Source organism: Perca fluviatilis, chromosome 5, assembly GCF_010015445.1.
Source record: "Perca fluviatilis chromosome 5, GENO_Pfluv_1.0, whole genome shotgun sequence".
In the NCBI taxonomy this organism is placed as follows: Eukaryota; Metazoa; Chordata; class Actinopteri; order Perciformes; family Percidae; genus Perca; species Perca fluviatilis.
Genome location: NC_053116.1, coordinates 34,147,976 through 34,166,568, shown reverse-complemented (window position 1 = coordinate 34,166,568; position 18,593 = coordinate 34,147,976). Strand labels below are relative to the sequence as shown.

At 41.8% G+C, this 18,593-nt stretch overlaps 1 protein-coding gene across 2 annotated transcripts in view; it reads left to right on the top strand.

The window, feature by feature from the left end:
• The first annotated feature begins 604 nt into the window (after nt 1-604).
• The window catches only part of snphb (syntaphilin b), a 31,706-nt gene continuing 13,717 nt past the window's right edge, over nt 605-18,593 (top strand). For both annotated transcript variants that reach the window (XM_039801847.1, XM_039801846.1), the window contains exons 1-2: nt 605-786; nt 15,569-15,700. In XM_039801847.1, the coding sequence (XP_039657781.1) occupies nt 15,651-15,700 (50 nt within the window). In that variant the 5' untranslated portion in view covers nt 605-786; nt 15,569-15,650. The remainder of the gene's footprint in view (nt 787-15,568; nt 15,701-18,593) is intronic.

Sequence of the window (18,593 nt, the reverse complement as noted above, 5' to 3'; positions counted from 1 at the left end):
TGGCTTGAAACAAGGTAACCAAGGAATTTTTTCCACAAAAAAATGTTACAGAGTCCATGGTAGAACTTCAGACATTACCACAAAGTAATGAAATATGTGTGGCAGGGCACCTTTAATAATGTTAACTAGCATTTTAGTTAGCAATAATTAGCCTGTGTCCATGTTATCTCCTTACATATACCTACGCTCTCCATCTCTGCAAGATTGGGAATGATTGAGATTTCTCTTGGCACAGCTACCAGAAGACTTCCAACTTTCAGACAGGTTGCTCACGTCACATTTACGTCATCTCTCTCAGTTGGAGGCTGCGCAGTAACGCTCAGCGCTCACCGGAAAAGTGCTTCTAATATCCTTCACTGGTCTCCGTCCAGAGCAACGGGATCTGTTGGTCCATTATATATATACTGTCTATACTCATAGCAGATCTCCACAAAACCAATGGGTGACGTCACACATGCGCTGTCCATTAATATACAGTCTATGGTCCGGAGAGAATGCCTGTCGAATATCCAACTCAAAACTAACTTCACTACGGTGTGTTTCCCTTTAAAAAAAAAAAAACACGACGTAACGTGACGCATATGCCTCCAGCCATATACCCTTGCGTCCATCCTCACGCGTCATCCATCCAGCGCACCCCTCTCCTCTCCTCTCCTCTCCTGCCCTCTCCCCGGGTGTGTGAGCCAGGATCACCGCTCCATGCAGCGGAGAACCGCAGGGAAACGGTGAAACCCGAGGCGATGGAACCGCGAGAGGACTAACAGTGTTACGGGAAAGGGGGCACAGGTAAGCGAGGCCTGTAGGCTTGTCATTGAACTCCTCAGTGCCGTTAGCCGCGACACAGCTGTCATTTTGCGGAGCATTGGGAAGTGAAGAGCCAGAGCGTTGTGTGCATCAAGGAAATAGAATAGAAATAATCTAAGAATGGAGTAGCCGTGCAGGAAATGTGTGGAGCTTGTTGGTGTTGCTGTTGTTGTTGTTTTTTGTTTTGGAGCCGGGCGTATTCCGCGAGTCTCAAGCTATTTTCAGCTGTGTCTGTTTATTTTGGTGCAGCTGATGGAAGGATGCTGCTGCGCAGTGCGCTCCGACAGATGTTTGCGCGTCTTGTCATCCTGTGCGCCCATGTCCCCAGGGCCTTTGGGCGTCAGGTCCATGTTGTGCACCGGTGTCAGCGTCATTACAGGATATACTAGATATTAAATCGGACTTTTCATGGTGAATTGAAAACGTCCCTGACTGCTTCCCCGGCTCTGCATGCAGAAACTGCTCACTGTGTCTTAAACCCAAAGTAGGTGACATCCATGTTTGTAGCAGGGAAGTCTGGCTGCAGTTTGACCTTGCAGCATTTCTGTTTTTCAGGAAAGCAGGTCCCACCTGACAGATAACAGAGGCACAGCTCCTTTTTTATATGTTGCCACTGGATTACTGTAATAATATTAACGGTTTATCCAATTTCCAGGAGGCTGTATGGAGTTAGCTCAGTGTTCATTGAATTTACTACCACTTCTCTTCCACATCTTTAATATAAAAGCCTATTCCTTAATGTAACAGAACAGCGCACACTCGGAAATAAATGGTGTACATATAGAGCTAAGTTTGGTTGGAGTTTCTGTCAGATCTTCCTGAAAAAAACCCTTGGCACAAAAACGCATGCTTTATTTTGAGAGCTAATACTGACTGATGGTTTCATAATTGTCTTCTTATGTAGCCCCAAAAATGCTCAAATGTTGTCAGAGTTAAGCATTTGCACACAGCAAAGTGCACCACATACAAGCAACCACTCTTAAATAAATACTAACATGGACAGATTTTGGGACAATGGGCCCTTGGGCACAGATATGTATAAGGCCCCCCAACCCATTCCAAACTTGGACCAAGACACCCAGAATAAACTTTGTAATAATTTTTTTCTTTCTCTTTCTAGTCGTTTGCATCTTTTTGTAGTGTTTCAAGTCTCTTTGGAATCATTTTGTACCTCTTTCTTATGTTTTTTTAGTCACTTTGTAGTCATTTTGGCCCCTGGCCGCGCCCTTAGGCCGGTTCAGTAATCCATCCATACATATGAACCTTTATTGTGTGAATGCTGACATCTTTTTACATTGGTGGTGTAATTCAACTTGTCAATGAAATTCAGACTTATTAAAACCATTCCCACTTTTCCAACTATTCTCACTACTTCAACTTCTTTTTACGGATTTATGCTATTAATACAGTTAAGCTTTAGCAGTTTAGCTCTTCAGCATTCACAAGCATTTTCTGCAGGAAATGCATTTTCTAGTTTATTTATGATAGATCATTTTTATGATGAATAGAAAGATTTGTTTCCACAGCATGTAAACACATAAGAACAATAAGGAACATGAATCACAAAAACATAGCCGCAAGGAACGTAGTCTCGCATTGCCATACATATCTCCACAGCGCTGTGTCAGTGCTGCAGCATGGTTCTGGCTACACCGCGTATGTATTTTGGGATAGGGCAAAAAAAACGCCCTGGCTTGTTTTGTTTTTTTATTTCTTTAAACCAATCACAACTGTCCTGGGCAGCGCTACGCCCCGTTATCGGATATTGCGAGAGGAGAGGGACATCCTGCACGTGAGAGACACGCCGGTATCAGGCTTTATCCCAGCAGCGTACATCCATTGAGCCAGACTACAAGGAACGCAATGCATTCACAGGAACATGAGTCCATTGAGCATTATTGCTACCTTGCTTATTGCAGTGATGGCAGAGGGCACAAAGCACTGTGTTGTTGACTCGCTGCAAAAAAGCAAAATCTTTATATCATATTAGATTATAATTAGATTATAATCTTTATCTAGTATATTCATCTAATTTCTAGTCTGAATATCTAATAACCCTAAACACAAGACACAAACACCTAACAAGTAATATTTCAGTGAGATATAGGGACATGTTTCTAGATGATGCATCTTAAATATCTTGTTAAAGCTACATTGTGTAAGACTTTCACCCATCTAGCGGTGAAATTATATATGACAACCAACTGAATATTACTTTCTAGCCCTTCCTCCTACGGTGGCCGAACCCGAAATTTACTCTCTCCATCGTTTACATGCAGCTGTTCTAGCCACTCCAATATTAACTTTGGTCTTGTTGCTTTGCCTGTTGCGTTGTTAATCGTTTTAATTCTCTTTTTTCGCTTCCCTGGGCGAGTAATCTCCCCCTGGCATTCGTCACGGTGCCAATAGGTGTAAGAGGGCGAAATGCAGAGGTACGTCCCTCTTTGGCTAATGTATTTTAAAGATGGAGGCTGCCGTCATTCGAGCGAGTCGCTCCTATGTATTCTGAATGATTCTGAATGGCAGATTCTGCACTTACGAGAATACTTTGATTAGTTGGTGGAAGTAATTACACATGAATGAGCGCATATTTGTAAAAGAACAAAGGTTTTTTTTTAAGAATCAACTCAAAAAATTACACAATGTAGGTTTAAGTAAAAGAGTCTTGAAAACATCTTGTTTTGAGTCGTATCTCAGATGAAACAAGCTTTTGGACATCTCATAAGGTTTTACAGCTGCTGTGTTATTTGTAAAAGATGGATCAAATTGTTTGAAGATCATATTTAAAAAAATATTTATTAATATAGTGAATTTTCACTTGGCAGATGTATTTACTACAAGTAAAAAACACCTTGTATTCATTATTTTATTAACTTTTTTTTAAGTGTCCTTGTTTCCAGTGCTGTCCTTTGGAGCAGGTCACTGTTGTCCTGTGCAGCATGGCCATCTTGTCAGCTGCAGGCTCCTCCATCCTGTTCCTCATGCGTTCTCAGCCAATGGCAGCTCTCCTCCTGCTCACGTTCCACACAAGTGGCGGACTGACCGTCGCCATGGTGACTTGGCAATCGTTTTCACAGCATGGTGTTTGCTCAGACGTGCCCATGGTGGGAAAATCTTTAATTGTGGCATTTTTTTCCCTGTGATAACTCTAGCCACACACAGAACTAGTGATCCTTAATAGTCTAACAGCAGTGGTCTCACAGCACTACATGCAACAGTTAATTTCAGATCTTTATTTGTGCAAAATCTCCAAAAGCTCCTGCTTGTTATTTTTCATTCTCCCATTTGTCTCCTCTGAACTGTTGGCTCTAGTGCTAATCACACCATTTAACTCTGTTAGTTTCTGTTACTGCAGGGGAGGAAACCACATTTCCATATAATCAATCAATCAATCAACGTTAATTTATATAGCCTTTTACAGCAACCAGCATCCAAAGTGCTTTACATCAAGGAACAATAATAAAACATAGCATACTGTAAAATCAGCTCTGATAGAACATAACATACAGTAAATTTAGTTAATGATAAAACATAACATATAGTAAAATCAGACAATGGTAAAACATAACATAAAGTAAAATCAGACAATGATAAAACATAACATGCAGTTAAATCAGACAGTGATAAAATATATACAGTAAATTTAGTCAATGATAAAACATAACATATAGTAAAATCAGACAATGGTAAAACATAACATACAGTAAAATCAGACAATGATAAAACATAACATGCAGTTAAATCAGACAGTGATAAAATATATACAGTAAATTTAGACAGTGATGAAACATAACATATAATAAAATCAGAAAAGGTTACATATTATAAAAAGGAGGAAATAGGAAAATGTCACAGTGATACTTTGTATTAAAAAACATTTAAACCATCTAAGTGGTTTATGCCGGATGGGGCCGTTCTGTGTGGAGTTTCTTCCAGGTGCTGCATTATCCTAGCCTGGTCCTACCAGATTCTGGTCCATTTCATTTGTACAGAGAGTCTGGCCTCTCTCCACTCTGTTGAAGTTTAAAACTATTGGATCTGCCCAGAACCACTTTGGATCTGCCATAACCAATCGCTAACATTTGTGCATGTGCAACAGGAGGGGAGACCGACAACAACTATTGGCTTATATTTAGCATTAGCATCGCTAGCGTTAGCCTTAGCCAACTCCTTCACCCCTAACAGAGCGAGCTGGAAAATAAAATGTTTCCCGAACCCCGTCGGGAGGAGGGCCACAACATCATGGCCACCAACACAACTCAGCAAAGATTGTTCTTGCTCGGGCTTTGACTTCTGGATATTCGGGCAGCATTGCCACAACGGACCGGATGGCTTCACTCGCATCTTTCTAGCGCACGTCCTCAACGTCATCGTTCTCAGCCACTCCCTCTGTTCGCTGATTGGACCGCCAAATATTTGGCCGGAGAAAACCCAAGAATATACTGTCGGTCCACGATCCGTTCTGCCTGCACGATCCGTTCTGCACATGCGCAACATGTTCGCGCATGTGCTGTTGTACGAGGATTTACGACACTGCACGATCTGTTCCACGCTTCTGGTCGACAGCCAAGCTAACGTTAGTTTAGCTAACAGCTAATTTGGCTAACTGCTAGCTGAGACAGCATGTAATAACTTTAAAAGACCCTCAAAATAAAACTTGAAAATAAGCGTTAACATATATAACAGCTGTTACGTCAGTTCTACTTTACTTCTTCTCATTTAAAATACAATCACTCAATATTTGTCTTTATTGTTATTACTGTAAAGTCTTAATTTCGCTGTAGCCTGCTTTTCCCATTAAGTTTGACTTATTTTAGACTGAATCTAGCTGTCAGCTAGCGGTTAGCCGAATTAGCTGTTAGCTAAACTAACGTTAGCTTCCCGGTGGAGGCTAACCATAGGCTAGCGTGGAACAGATCGTGCAGGTCGTATCTTCGGTAAAACAGTATTATCTTGTGCATGCGGAGAACGGATCGTGCAGGCAGAACGGATCGTGTACCGACATATACCGCAAACTCAGAGTACTGAAGGGAAATGAAAATTGAGTGGAAGTACGTAGGAGGGCGGAGCCAGGCAAGCATTACTACCTTAGTCCAAAGACATGCAGGTTCATTGTCACCCTAATCACTATAGGATTGTGAGTGTGAATGGCTGTCTGTCTCTAGCGATGTAGAGACAGACAGCCATTCACTGCCAATGCTCACCAGCTAGTTGCTAACTGTGTATGTCTGTTTGTTCGCTAAACAAGGTAGCGTACAGTGTACTTTTTCACTGAAAACATCTGCCTGCTGGGGCTAATTACTGTAGAACAGTAAGACTGAACCGAAACACTAAAGTTGGAGGCCAGAAAATCAAAACAATGAACTTGACAGTTGCTATAAAGATATGTAAACCTACACATGATCCGCAGTAAAACCGCTCTGCGCTGGCTGTGCCATTGTTTTCCTTTGGGGAGAGCAGCGGGGACAACTCGGAGGAAGCGCGCCCCTTGGCGTGGCCGGGGCGCACTTCTTGAAATTGCCACTGAGCGCTGCGCTCAAATTAATCAGTTCAAATTATTTCAACTTTGACCTCGTTTCTGCCGACCTTTCAAGGCGCAACCAAAGCCAGAAGCAATGATGATGTATACCTGAGCTATGCTTTGCGGAGCAGAGGCTCTGCGCCCTACCTCACGGTTTTACCTCTGATCAAGTGTACTGTAGGTGGCTTTAGGGTTAGGGGTTAGGGGTTAGGGATAACAGAAAGTGTGTGGATCCTGGACCGCCATGACTCCTTGCTGAATCAGAAAACTTTCTGTTGCTGCCGTTAGACCCAGCCCTACCACTGACTACGGCCCGCTCTGGCCCATGCTGCAGGCTGAATTTGAGTTGCTACCGCCGCTAACTAAAGGTCATTCTCCGAGGCTGCCGCCCGTTCTCCTGCCGAAGTTGTCTCCTAGGAGCTGGGAGGGAGGCGGAGGGACCCCGGCGTATGCTAGCTAATTCTTCTCATTTGTGGTCTGATAAACAGTAAATGCATCTAATTACTTGCTCCATACCGCAATTTTTCAAGCTACAGTAGCTGTCATATTTTGCGTTCCGTGTAGCACGGTCTTCATGGGACCGCAGCCGCCCAGACTTTCGTTCATGTTTGTCACTCTGCCTGAGGAGAAAATTATGTACTTCATTGCGCTGTTTTTCATTTGGTTGTCATGACTTCGCAAGTGATTGACGTCACTCTTGCAGTGGCTCATCCTCAAAGTGGAGAGACAGCAGACGACCGTACGTTTGAGTTCAGTGGCGCTTGGAAGTGGAGAGTCTGTGATTGCAACTTCATGACATTTCATAAAATTCTGAAACAGAGACAGCAATAATTTAGTATTGTATATAACAAAAAAACACTGGTAATGTGATCCATTGTTATTGTAAAAATATTGGTTAGAGCAGCTAAAAACCTTTCTCTTAAAGTTGTAATATTCAACGTGTGTGACTTTAGTGTTTTTGAGCTCATTGTTTTGATTTGACAGTCCGCAACTTTTCTGTTTTGGTTTCTTACCATTTTCTTCAACCTCATTTCCAACTGTTTTTGCAACAACAAAAAAGCTCTGATAAACACTGTATTATACCGAGACCGAAACAGAGCTAAAAGGAGAGTGGATATTGGTCTTCTATTTGTCCAATGGACCGAAACACAACTTTAAATGCTAAAGCTGAATGTGTAAATAGGCAACTGTTGGCTTACATGTTTGCTATAACATAACAGGGATATATTGCTATTTTTAACACAAAGAAAAGGATTAAAACTTTAAAAATGACTTTCATAGTCTATCATTGCATCATATCATCTTCATCCTAAATGTAGCCGAGAGAGCGAAAGACATTGTGTGTAGTCTTCGGTCTCCTCATTACAAAGCATTAACATGATTGTGAATATTGATCTCCTGTTTTATACTGTATATGCTCTTTGCTTGTCTTGCCTCTAGTTCACACAGACTATTAGCATGATCACTTAGGCTGCAGCGCTCTGGCATGCTTTTAATCGCTGCTGCTTGGCTCAGTAATGACAAATCCATGGTGTAAGATATTTTGAGCGTTTGACCTGATTAAAGTAACGCCATGTGCCTTTTTTCTACCCAGAACTTGCAGCCAAATGAGGGCTAAATCGTGTTCAAATCTTGTGAGACCATGGTGTAAGAAAACTGTAAAAGAAACCCTTTGCCGGGCTTAACATCGAACAAATAAACAAGAAAAGTTCAAGTTTTAGTAGAACTTGCGACATTACGTTCGCCTCTCCTTTTTTGCTTTCGCCCTCTGTGTTAAGTGCTGATTGATGGTCCTGTAAGAGCTGTGCTGTAGTTTTATTGCTGTGCTCTGCTGGATCTTAGCTAAGCTAGTATGCATCCACTGCAGCAGTAGGGTGACTCTGCAGGATTGGCCTGATCTGTATACACTGTAAAAAAAAAAAAAAAAAAGTCACTGTTTGTGCTCTTTACTGAACGCTATTTCCATCTCGCGTTTACTGAGGAGAGATTTGATGAATGTGTGAGTATATGCCTGACCCTTCTCCAGCGATGCCCTGCTTTTACAATTATGCACTTTTCATTCTTAACCTACCTGCATGTCTAGGTGCAACAGAGGCTGGAAGGAAAGTGTGTAGCTGCTCATTGTGTTGCTCTCCAGTCTGCACTTGTGGTTTATGTTTTCCATTAAAACAATTTGCGGTGAAGGCTGTCTAAATGTGAGTGTCTACATATACCAGAATGCATTGCACATGAGCTGCTCAAACGCAAACAGAGTGGCCCAGTGTGTGGAGTGAGTATGTGTATGGGCTTCAGCATGAGTTCTTTATGATGCCTACTGCAAGCCAGTGTTTTTGCTCGCTTGACAAATGCAAACACAACGTGCATTGCAGTATGTCGACAGTGAAAGTCACCGAAATGTTATGCAGCTGGAGCTCAAATACTACCAGTCGGCTCTTCCTCGCAAGCTGTTTCTGTCATCCTACTGTCCGCTGCACAGTTTGGGCTCCCATCGGTAAAACCTAAACCTCATATAACCCATCACATTTTAATCTGTTTTGGGATTAGTATGACTTGATAATGTGAATTATAAAATAAACATGTGTGCGACCCAGTAGTGAGATTAAAATGCGGTGTTTAGGATGATACCAATTAGACCGTTATTGTGCCACAATCATATCTGAGTTTCCACTGGCCGAAAGCTATTCTGCTAGTGAAAAAGAGGAGTCTGGTTAAACACTTTGCTCTTATCAGTGTTGATAACAGGTCCTTAAACATATATTTATTAGGGCTGAGTCTGCGGTCACTACCACAAACACAAAAAAGCTTGTGAGTGGTGGACACAATAGGTCTTTTTCCACAGAAGACATTTTTGACACGTCACAGTAGGAAAAGTACATGTGTACAATATTAGAATGAATGATGGTTAAGATTGTACATTTCCCAGATTTTGCATAGTCTGATTATTTCTTACCCCCAAGAGAGGAAGATAAGAAACATGATACGTATGTGGTTCCATGTGTTTTATTTTGAAAGATAATTTTTCGGCCTTTATTTTGACAGGACAGCTGAAGACATGAAAGGGGAGAGAGGGGGGAACGACATGCAACAAAGGGGCCGCAGGTCGGAGTCAAACCCAGGCCCGCTGCGTCGAGTAAACCTCTATCTATGGGCGCCCGCTCTACCAACTGAGCTATCCGGGCGCCCATGTTTTATTGTTTTCTAAAACACATTTTTCAACCACAGAGCATCAAATACAGTAGATGCATCTCATATCTGTAACTGATCTCTGTGTTTAATATGAAACAGAGGAGTATTACTGTTTATTTGCACAATTGTAATGCTTAAGGGTTTAAAATAAAGAATAAAAAAAAGGTTAACGCTAAAAATGAAAGGATAATACACACAGTAGGTAAGGAAAATCGAGTTTGTCCATGATTCAGTGCCCCTCACAGATCAGCGTTCAGATAGGGAAAGTGTTGGGAATGACCAAAGGGGCTTTGGATGAGCAACACGCAAGACACAAACATATAAACAAATATATACACACACTCAGTGGTGAATGGCTCTCCTGGTTTAACAGCAGTGACTCAGTCTTGTAGACTGCGGGGCTGTAAACCTCTTTGCCAGCATTTCCCTCTTTGTCGAATGGGATTACACAGAGCATTCAAGGAGTGAGTCACGCTTTCCCACACACAGATACACACCCCTCCCTCCCCCACCCTGTCCGACCTATGGGGTGCACGTCGTGAGTTTCTTTACCACTGCAGTCTGCTCTGTCCCGGCGAGGAGGGGAGCTTTGTTACACCTTTGTGTCTCTGGCAGCATCGTACTCTTTTCTCGCATTATGTTTTGCTACAGCCAGTATTGTGCTCTCTATTCAACCCTGTGATTGTTTTTTCTACTTTCAATATACTGTAAATGGATTTTGATGCATACACACACACACACACACACACACACACACGCTCCAACTGTGCAGAACAGTTGTTTTAGCAATACAGAGATTAGTCAGGGTCATATCATCATAGACAGCAAGGACGCACTCTTTCATAAGAGAAACCGCAGTGTCTCCTCTGCTGCAGACAGTGTGTGTGCGTGCGTGCGCGCGTGTGTGTGTGTGTGTGTGTGTGTGTGTGTGTGTGTGTGTGTGTGTGTGTGTGTGTGTGTGTGTGAAATCACGTCTGTCCACAGTTCCGTGTGTTTCCAGATTAAAAGCTGTTGTCCATCTTCATCTATCTAACATCCTTTCCTCATCTACTCCTACTCCACCTGTCTTTCTCTCCTTTCTCACCTTCACAAAGTCCCTGACATGTGCCGCCTCCTCCTTTCATCTCATTGGCTCTCTCCTCTCCTGTTTCCTCTCCTGTTCCCTCTCCTCTTATCTTCTGTCTCCTCTCCTTCTCTTCGCTTCTTTCTCCCTCAAACCACTCTTTCTCCCCTCTCTCACCCCCTCATCTCTTTTACCTCTGTGTTTCCTTCCTGTCAGCACAGTAGCTGCTTTGCGTGTCTACCTTACTCAGGCTGTCCGGGGCTGGGGCTGGTGTTACATAACAGGTCTAACTTAATAAATCCTGTATGATGTGCTGTGATGGGCTTTCATCTGTTGTGACAGCAGCCAGAGCTGGAGAACATGCCGCCTTCCCCGAGCCTACTGCATGTCACACTGTGTAGAGTACAATTGTAAAATCACAATTCATTTAAAAAAAAATAATAATAATCAAATGATAATTATGTTCCAAGTCATATTAATGTACATTTGATTTGTACATTTAATCTAGTAAAAAATAAGCATGACCGTGATTTTATTCTGTCTTTGTCTGTTTGTACGCATTTCCATATGCGTGCGTATGTGAAAGCTATTCATTTGTTCCATAATCGTCATGAAACCATCATACTCCCTGTAGCTTTGATCTAAACAGTCCCAGCAGCCAATCAAATGTAAGTAATGGCTGCAGGTTTGTTCCCATTCATAAATTCCATGACTTTAGCCTTGTTTGACCAAAACAGATGTATACGTTTATTCAACCATAAATTAACAAAACATACAGTACATAACATACTTACTAAGTAAATACTTAGTAACGACAATGTTTTTTTCCCACCTAGTTTTCGTTATAACGATTATAACCTTGGTCTGGGGTCGATAATGTTTCTGAACTATAACTACTCGGATTGTTCATAGTGAGTCTAGACTGAGTCCGACGTGGACTTTAATAATAGTACAGTAATCAAACAGCAGTGCCTAGACCTTTAATCATTCTGAAAATGGATCTAAATATAGAAGGCAATCATGAGAAATGAGACCACAGGTGTGTTTGTTCTCACCAGTGTCAGGCTTTGAAACCGTGTGCAAAATAGGGAAGTGTCTCGGGGGTCTTGTAGCCTGACAAGCCAGACCCACATTAAGATGTTGGGTCTGGGTACTCACCATTGGCAGGGCTCAATCTGAGGGGCGGGATAACCGGTTGTCTTTCAAATTCTCTCTGCATGCAATAGGATAGCGCTACAACCAACCAGAGCGACGCTAGTTGATAGATTAAACTTTTGCCGTATCCGGTCGGCAAAACTCTGAACACATCTTCCTTTTTTTAAGAATGACTTCAGTGCCGTTCTTTGTTCTTTTCTCAAAGAGAAGCTTAACTCCAAGTCTTCCAGAGTCGCGGCCAAAGTCGACACGCCGACTGCCAGCAGCAGCAGCAGCAGCAGCCATCTTCTTTGTTTTCAAGTAGCAGGGAATTCACACGGAACCGTCGCAACTCTGCCGTCATTGTGTTAAGCCCGCCCACCGACTCTATGCACGCTGTGATTGGCCTGACTAGAGTTTGGTTTTTCCAGCTCGCAAGCCAACGGAGAGTAGCTAGACTGACCCTGGCTGCAAATTACATTTGCTGCCGCTAGGGTGCCTCTAGATTTCTAGGCTAGGGGTCTTGACACCTAGGACCCCCTGAAAACCTCTGAATCAAATACAGTCAAGGGAGAAGCCCATAGAGAGTCCATGAAAAGCATCGGAACAAAATATTTCTGCAACGTTTTGATGGATTGGAAATACTTTGGTATTTGGCAAGTGAATTGTAACTTTTATCCACAAACAGATTTCTCTTGGCACAGCTACCAGAAGACTCACAAATTTCAGACAGGTTGCTCACGTCACATCTACGTCTTCAAGCTCAGTTTGAGGCTGCGCATCACCGGAAAAGTGCTTCTAATTACTTCACTGGTCTCCGTCGAAGTCTATGGCGTCGATGTGTCCATTTCTTTCACTGTCTATGTTTGTAACACAGGAATTTTCCTGCTTTGCTCCCATCATAACTATACGGACAATCGAGGGAGCCACCAGTATAAAGATATAGCTATAGATATATAGGGAGCGTTTATCGGGGAAGTCTCTTAATATTAATCATCTCTCTTTCGGTTGAAGGTCACATGACACAAAATGTAGTTACCTGTGATGTTATTCTGTAGATTAAAAGAAATATAAAGTGATTACAACAATTTTTTTTTATGGAAATTTGGAAATTCTCAAGTTGAAATCGATGTTGGAAATTCGTAAATCCGCAAGTTAAGATTGACTCATACAAATGAAACCACATCCAATCATCACAAACGCTCCCATGTAGGGTTGGGTACCGTTTGGATTTTTACAATTCCGATGCCGAACCGGTACTTTTAAAATGATTCCGATTCCTAAACCGATTCTTGAAAAACTGAAAAATGAAAAAAAAAAATTTAATTGAAAATGATTTAAATTTAACAATATATTAACGTTTTAAAGTACTTAAATATATAACAAGTAAACCTAAGTTACCTAACACATAACTACAATAATTTCACAAAAAACAGTTACACTATTAACAAGTAACAACAAAATAAATGTTGTTGAGTTGGTATGCCAACCAGCTTCAAACTTTAGCAGTTCTTTTGCAGAAAAATGACCATATTTGCCTTCTCTGGCAATATACAACACCTCTCCTGACTTATGGCAGGTCCTGCACAGGAGTCTGAAAGAGCAGACAATTTGGGGAGGCTGCCCGGCTTCCCCACCACCAGGCTACAGGCTCTTGTCCTGAACGATAGACTAGCAGAGCAAGTGTAATATGTTTACTAGCGATCACGTGCAGTGAATGGTTAATATGCTTTTACGCTTTTACGTTTGGTTAGACTACAGAGAAAGTGTGATATTTTTACGTCCGTTTCGGAGCGTGTACAAAAAGCCGTCTATCAGCTGTGATTGTAGAGTGCATGTCGGAGAATAGCCGCGGGCACGTGCGCCACTCGGCAGAAAAGGGAAAAAGAAAAAAAGAGTCTGCCGCTCTCCGGAGCGACAACATTTCAGTTGGATCCTAAGGATCCACTGTGCCAGTTTAAAACATGATTTATTAAATCATGCCAACAACTATTATTTTATGAGCTTAGTATTCTATGCACTAAAAAGTTAGATATAACAGCTTAAGGCCACCCACACATTATTGTAGGCCCAGTTTGTACAACTTCATTTAATACAATATGTGTAGTAGGGGGTACCTGATCCATCTCTCTCAGTTAAGCGGTCCTTGTCTTAAAAAACGTTGAAGACCCTTGCTTTAAACACTTTCCAAGACATAAGTGATTTAACAATTAAACCCTTTAATATAGTGCACTACATTTATCTATACATTAAATAAACTGAAACCTGCTTCACTGCGACTCCAAGAAGTTGAAAATTAATCAGAATATTGAGAGGTGCTTTCAGAGTTCTGACAGCTCAGCTGGAAAAGAAACTGCTCCACATCCTGAAGGTTGTGAGTTCAAATCCCACCTTTGACATTTGAGTTTTTCTGTTTCATGAAAGAGTCATTAAGACATACTCATTGAAACGCCTCAGAGGAGGAAATCAGTCCCAGCATGCTTCTATCTTCTTTCAGGATAAAGAGTAAACACATTTTATTAACTCTCCAAACAGGAAGTGACTCATATCTAAGCTGAAACGTGTCAGAAAAGTTTGAACCTGCTGATAGAGGCGGCGCTGATGTTTTCAACCTGGTCTCACTGATATACGTACCCCTGGACTCATTTTTCCAGGGCCACAAATACATATCGTCAGGTACATTCTGCCACCCCGGAAGAACTACAAGTATACCATCTTCGTATCATGTTCTATGGTGCAGCTCTAGTGGGAGTTGTAGTTTTAAAATACATTGGTATATTTCTTGTAAGTAGAAGTTGGCAGTGTAGACTTTCAGATACTCCCTGGGTTTATTTGGGATGGTGAACACATTGGTTAAATAGGTGAAAATAGCTTATTCCCATACTTGACTACAGCAATTTAGTTTGATTTAACTTTACTAATGATCGGCTTATCGAAATGCTGCAGCCACAATGGCAAAAAAGAAAGAACATTTTATTTTGGCTCTTTCTCCAGCGCTGGGCTGCAGCTCAGCCAATTAGGGCAAACAGGTAACGCAGTGCTGTTAAAAACATGAACTGAAAGAGAACAGAGGAAGAAATCTAGATACATTAAAGTGGAGCTCAGATATGGATAAAGTTATACAGAAAGTAGCTTTATATTCACATCATTTGAATTAATAACTGTTTAAGTGAGGCAGCAGAAAGATGAGAATATAAGGCTATATTTCCATTAATCCACCTGTCCTCATTCACTGATTGTAGTGGGAGAGAGGTTTATTGTGTCAGTCATGGTTGGCACAGAGACAACGCAGCATTTAGAGGTGTTACAGCAGGAAGGTGACTTACAGCGGGTGCCTGGCACCTACACGCATACACAAACCAAACACTAACCAATATTCAGCCTGAGATGAGACAGGGAGGTTTTCCTCGCCACTGAATGCTTGCTCTTGGGGGAATTACTGGAATTGTTGGGTCTTTGTAAATTGAGTGTGGTCTAGACCTACTCTATCTGTAAAGTGTCTTGAGATAACTCTTGTTATGAATTGATACTATAAATAAATTTAATTGAATTGAACTTAAAAAAGTGATGATTGGTTAAGCCTCCGACCTGACTACGAGGTGATTGGCTGCGTGTCCAGTCTTTGCCAGCTAAGTGTCAGCTTGGGTCAGCAGCACCATGCTGCATGCTGAGGCATCCAGATCCGAACGCAGAGGCTGTCAGCAAAACCCATCCCTGATTTGTGTGTGTGTGTGTGTGTGTGTGTGTGTGTGTGTGTGTGTGTGTGTGTGTGTGTGTGTGTGTGTGTGTGTGTGTGTGGTGTGTGTGTGTGCGCATGCGGTTGGTGGTCACTCACTGGTCATGTCTTTGTTTCCCTCCAGGCTCTCAGTGTTGAGCTGAAGAACGGAGAGACAAACTGAGGACAGAACAAGCTGAAGGTTGCACAAGAGGCTGTCTGGCCCCATGTCTGCCCCTGCTCCAGCCAATCGGAGGTCTGCGTTGGGCTCTCGCCGGTAGGTAGCCAATAAGGTCCTGTCATTGTTTGGGTATTCAGTAAGATAGCCACAGTTGAAAAGAAGCATCTCTAGGGAAGAAAAGTGTTAACCTCCGGGAGGGGACCAGGGCCTGTTTTTGGTAAAGCATCTCAGAGTAGGAAATCACTCCCAACTGGCCAAAGATTCTTAGAGTGATGCAACTTTGGTCCCACTTTTGGGACTAGGAGTAAAACCATTTTATCAAGTTTCTAAACTGTGGAAATGACTCCTATCTCTGCTGATATTTAGGAGTCACTGCTAGGGGTGGGAATCACCAGAGGCCTCACGATACAATATTATTGCGATTTGAAACATATTGCAATATTCTGCGGTATATTGCAATTTATTACCTTTTTTCCAACTTCAAATTTTTCCCAGTTTCAAATGATGTCCCCAAAGGACAATTTTGTCAACATTTGTTTTATCTAAAAACATACATTTCTCTGTTTGTTCATCTCACTTCAATTGTATTGCTGCAAAATGGGGATTGTCAGCAGACAGGCTGACCAACACATATATAATAAAAGATCGATACTTGGCGTCTGTGTATCGATACAGTATTGCCACGAAAAATATCGCGATACTATGCTGTATCGATTTTTTCCCCCACCCCTAGTCACTGCTCAGTGGGAGGAGAGGGAGGAGAGACATTCAATAATGAGCTTATAGACAGATATAGTTTTGGCAACAACTTGAAAAATTATAATTTTTGCGACTGACCTCATGCAAAATGCAAAAGAGGACCCAGATGTCCTCCCAAACTCACAGCAACACAGAAAATGTAGTTTCGCAGCAGTGATGATTTGGATCTGTAACAACCACATTTACAGCAGTAATAAATTCAAACTTAATATATCCATAATACACAGATTCATTCCATTTCTACAAGCTGCTTCATATTGTTCATATTAGAGATGCACCGATTACAACTTTCTAGGCCGATTCTGATTTTCATTGAGTTAGGCCAGCCGATACCGATTTTAGCCGATTCCGATTTTTTTACAGCACACACAAATATTTATTTTCTATCTTTTCTTTAACAGAACATTTTGCACAGAACATAGAACATTTTTTCAACACATAATGGATCACTATAAAATAGAACTTTATAAATTACTCCTGGTGTGGGAAATTCACACACATCTAAAGTGCAAAGTTAGAACCATTTCCTTCTTTTCACATCCAATATCCAACTAAAAAAATGTGATTTTGGTTTTTGGTGTCGTCCCTCCACGCCCTACTTTCTCCTTGCAGGTGTTGCATATTGCAAACTTGTTATCTTCTGCACACACGCTGAAGAATTTCCAAACAGCTGACATGTTGCAGGTTAATTCACAAGGTTCTCTACACGTGCGAGAATAGCGTGGACACGCGCTTCACACCGCGAGCGGGTACGCGCCACACACAAAGTTGAGAGAAAGGAAAAGAGACTGTGCTGTCGCTTCCATGTGTGCGTGCGTCCTTGAGAACTGTAACTCGTATAACTTATGTTGCATGAAATTGGCATATGTCAGACTGACCTGCCAGTCGCCGGTCATGGCCGAGCACGTGAAAACCGGCCGGTCTATCGGTGCATCTCTAGTTCATATTGTTACCTAATATTAAGTAACATTACAGAAATAACATTAACAGGTAGTGTTGTTGAAAGAGGGATTGGATAGTGAAAGAGAGTGATTCCATGTTCCTCGCAGTGCACAGAGGCTTTGCAACATCCCTGCTGCACGCACAATTATACTGCACAATATATTCAAGATGCAGCACTAATATAGATATTATAAAACATGAGGATATGTCACGCAGCCAAGTGAAGTTGCCTGCTATTTTTAATTGTATACATTTCTTCAACTATATGAGTGGCTTTTTATTTAGATACAGACTACAATACAAGTGTGAAATACCATTAAGACTAACTGACTGAGTAACCCATTTTTACCTGTCCACATAACTCACATACACATAAAATGTTGATGTTTTCTGCATTCGGAAGTCTACTATCTTAAACATAAAAACTACAATACATAATCATCATTTCTCTTTTGCGGCTGAGTGTGTCGTTAAACAGCTGTGTCCCTCTCTCCCTCTCTTCGGAGGAGTCCTTTCCCTTGCTGCAAGTCAGCGTAGGATGCTTCATACATTACACTCACTGAGAGTCTCACCCCAAAGTAGGAGTGGTAGGTGAACTTTCAGCGGGATTCCTAGGAGGGATTCTGAGACGCTTGATAAATACAGGCCCGGATGTTTTCTCCAGCAAGGCCCAGCTGGAGCTGCCCAAATGACGCACATGTATTAATACATCCTTATTCTTATTCTATTCTATTCTATTAATATTATCCTTATTTACATTTTTTCTTCCTTTCATCAACCTGTGTCTATGTCTGTGTGCGTGCGTGTGTGTGTGCGTGTTTTCTGTAGCTCTGTTATGTTGCTCCCTGTCAGATTAACAAATGAAACCTTGTGACGTGATCTTTATAGCATTAGTATAATTTTGTGTGTATACGACAAAAATACTGTGTGCTCTGTGTATGTTTGTGCAGCATCATTATTTGTAACACTTTCTGAGCACAGCTTTCCTCCAGTTGAACCAGCTGTTTTAAGAACTCTTACCCAACTCCACTTTCTAATTATGGGCCTGTTATAAAGGGCTTATGAGCTGCAGCCAATTGCTTTATTAATGGTAACAAAGCATTTACTAAAGCTGTGTTGAGCAGGTATTAGCCATATATTAAAACAAATGTTGCGTTGCCAGGTTGTGAAATATCTCCCTGGCTGGTGTTTATCCCCCTCCAGCAGGACACTTGCTTTGACTCTTTACCGTTTTACTTTATGAGGGAGACTGCTCCAATAGGCAGTCTGACCTTCCAGAGCATATAGA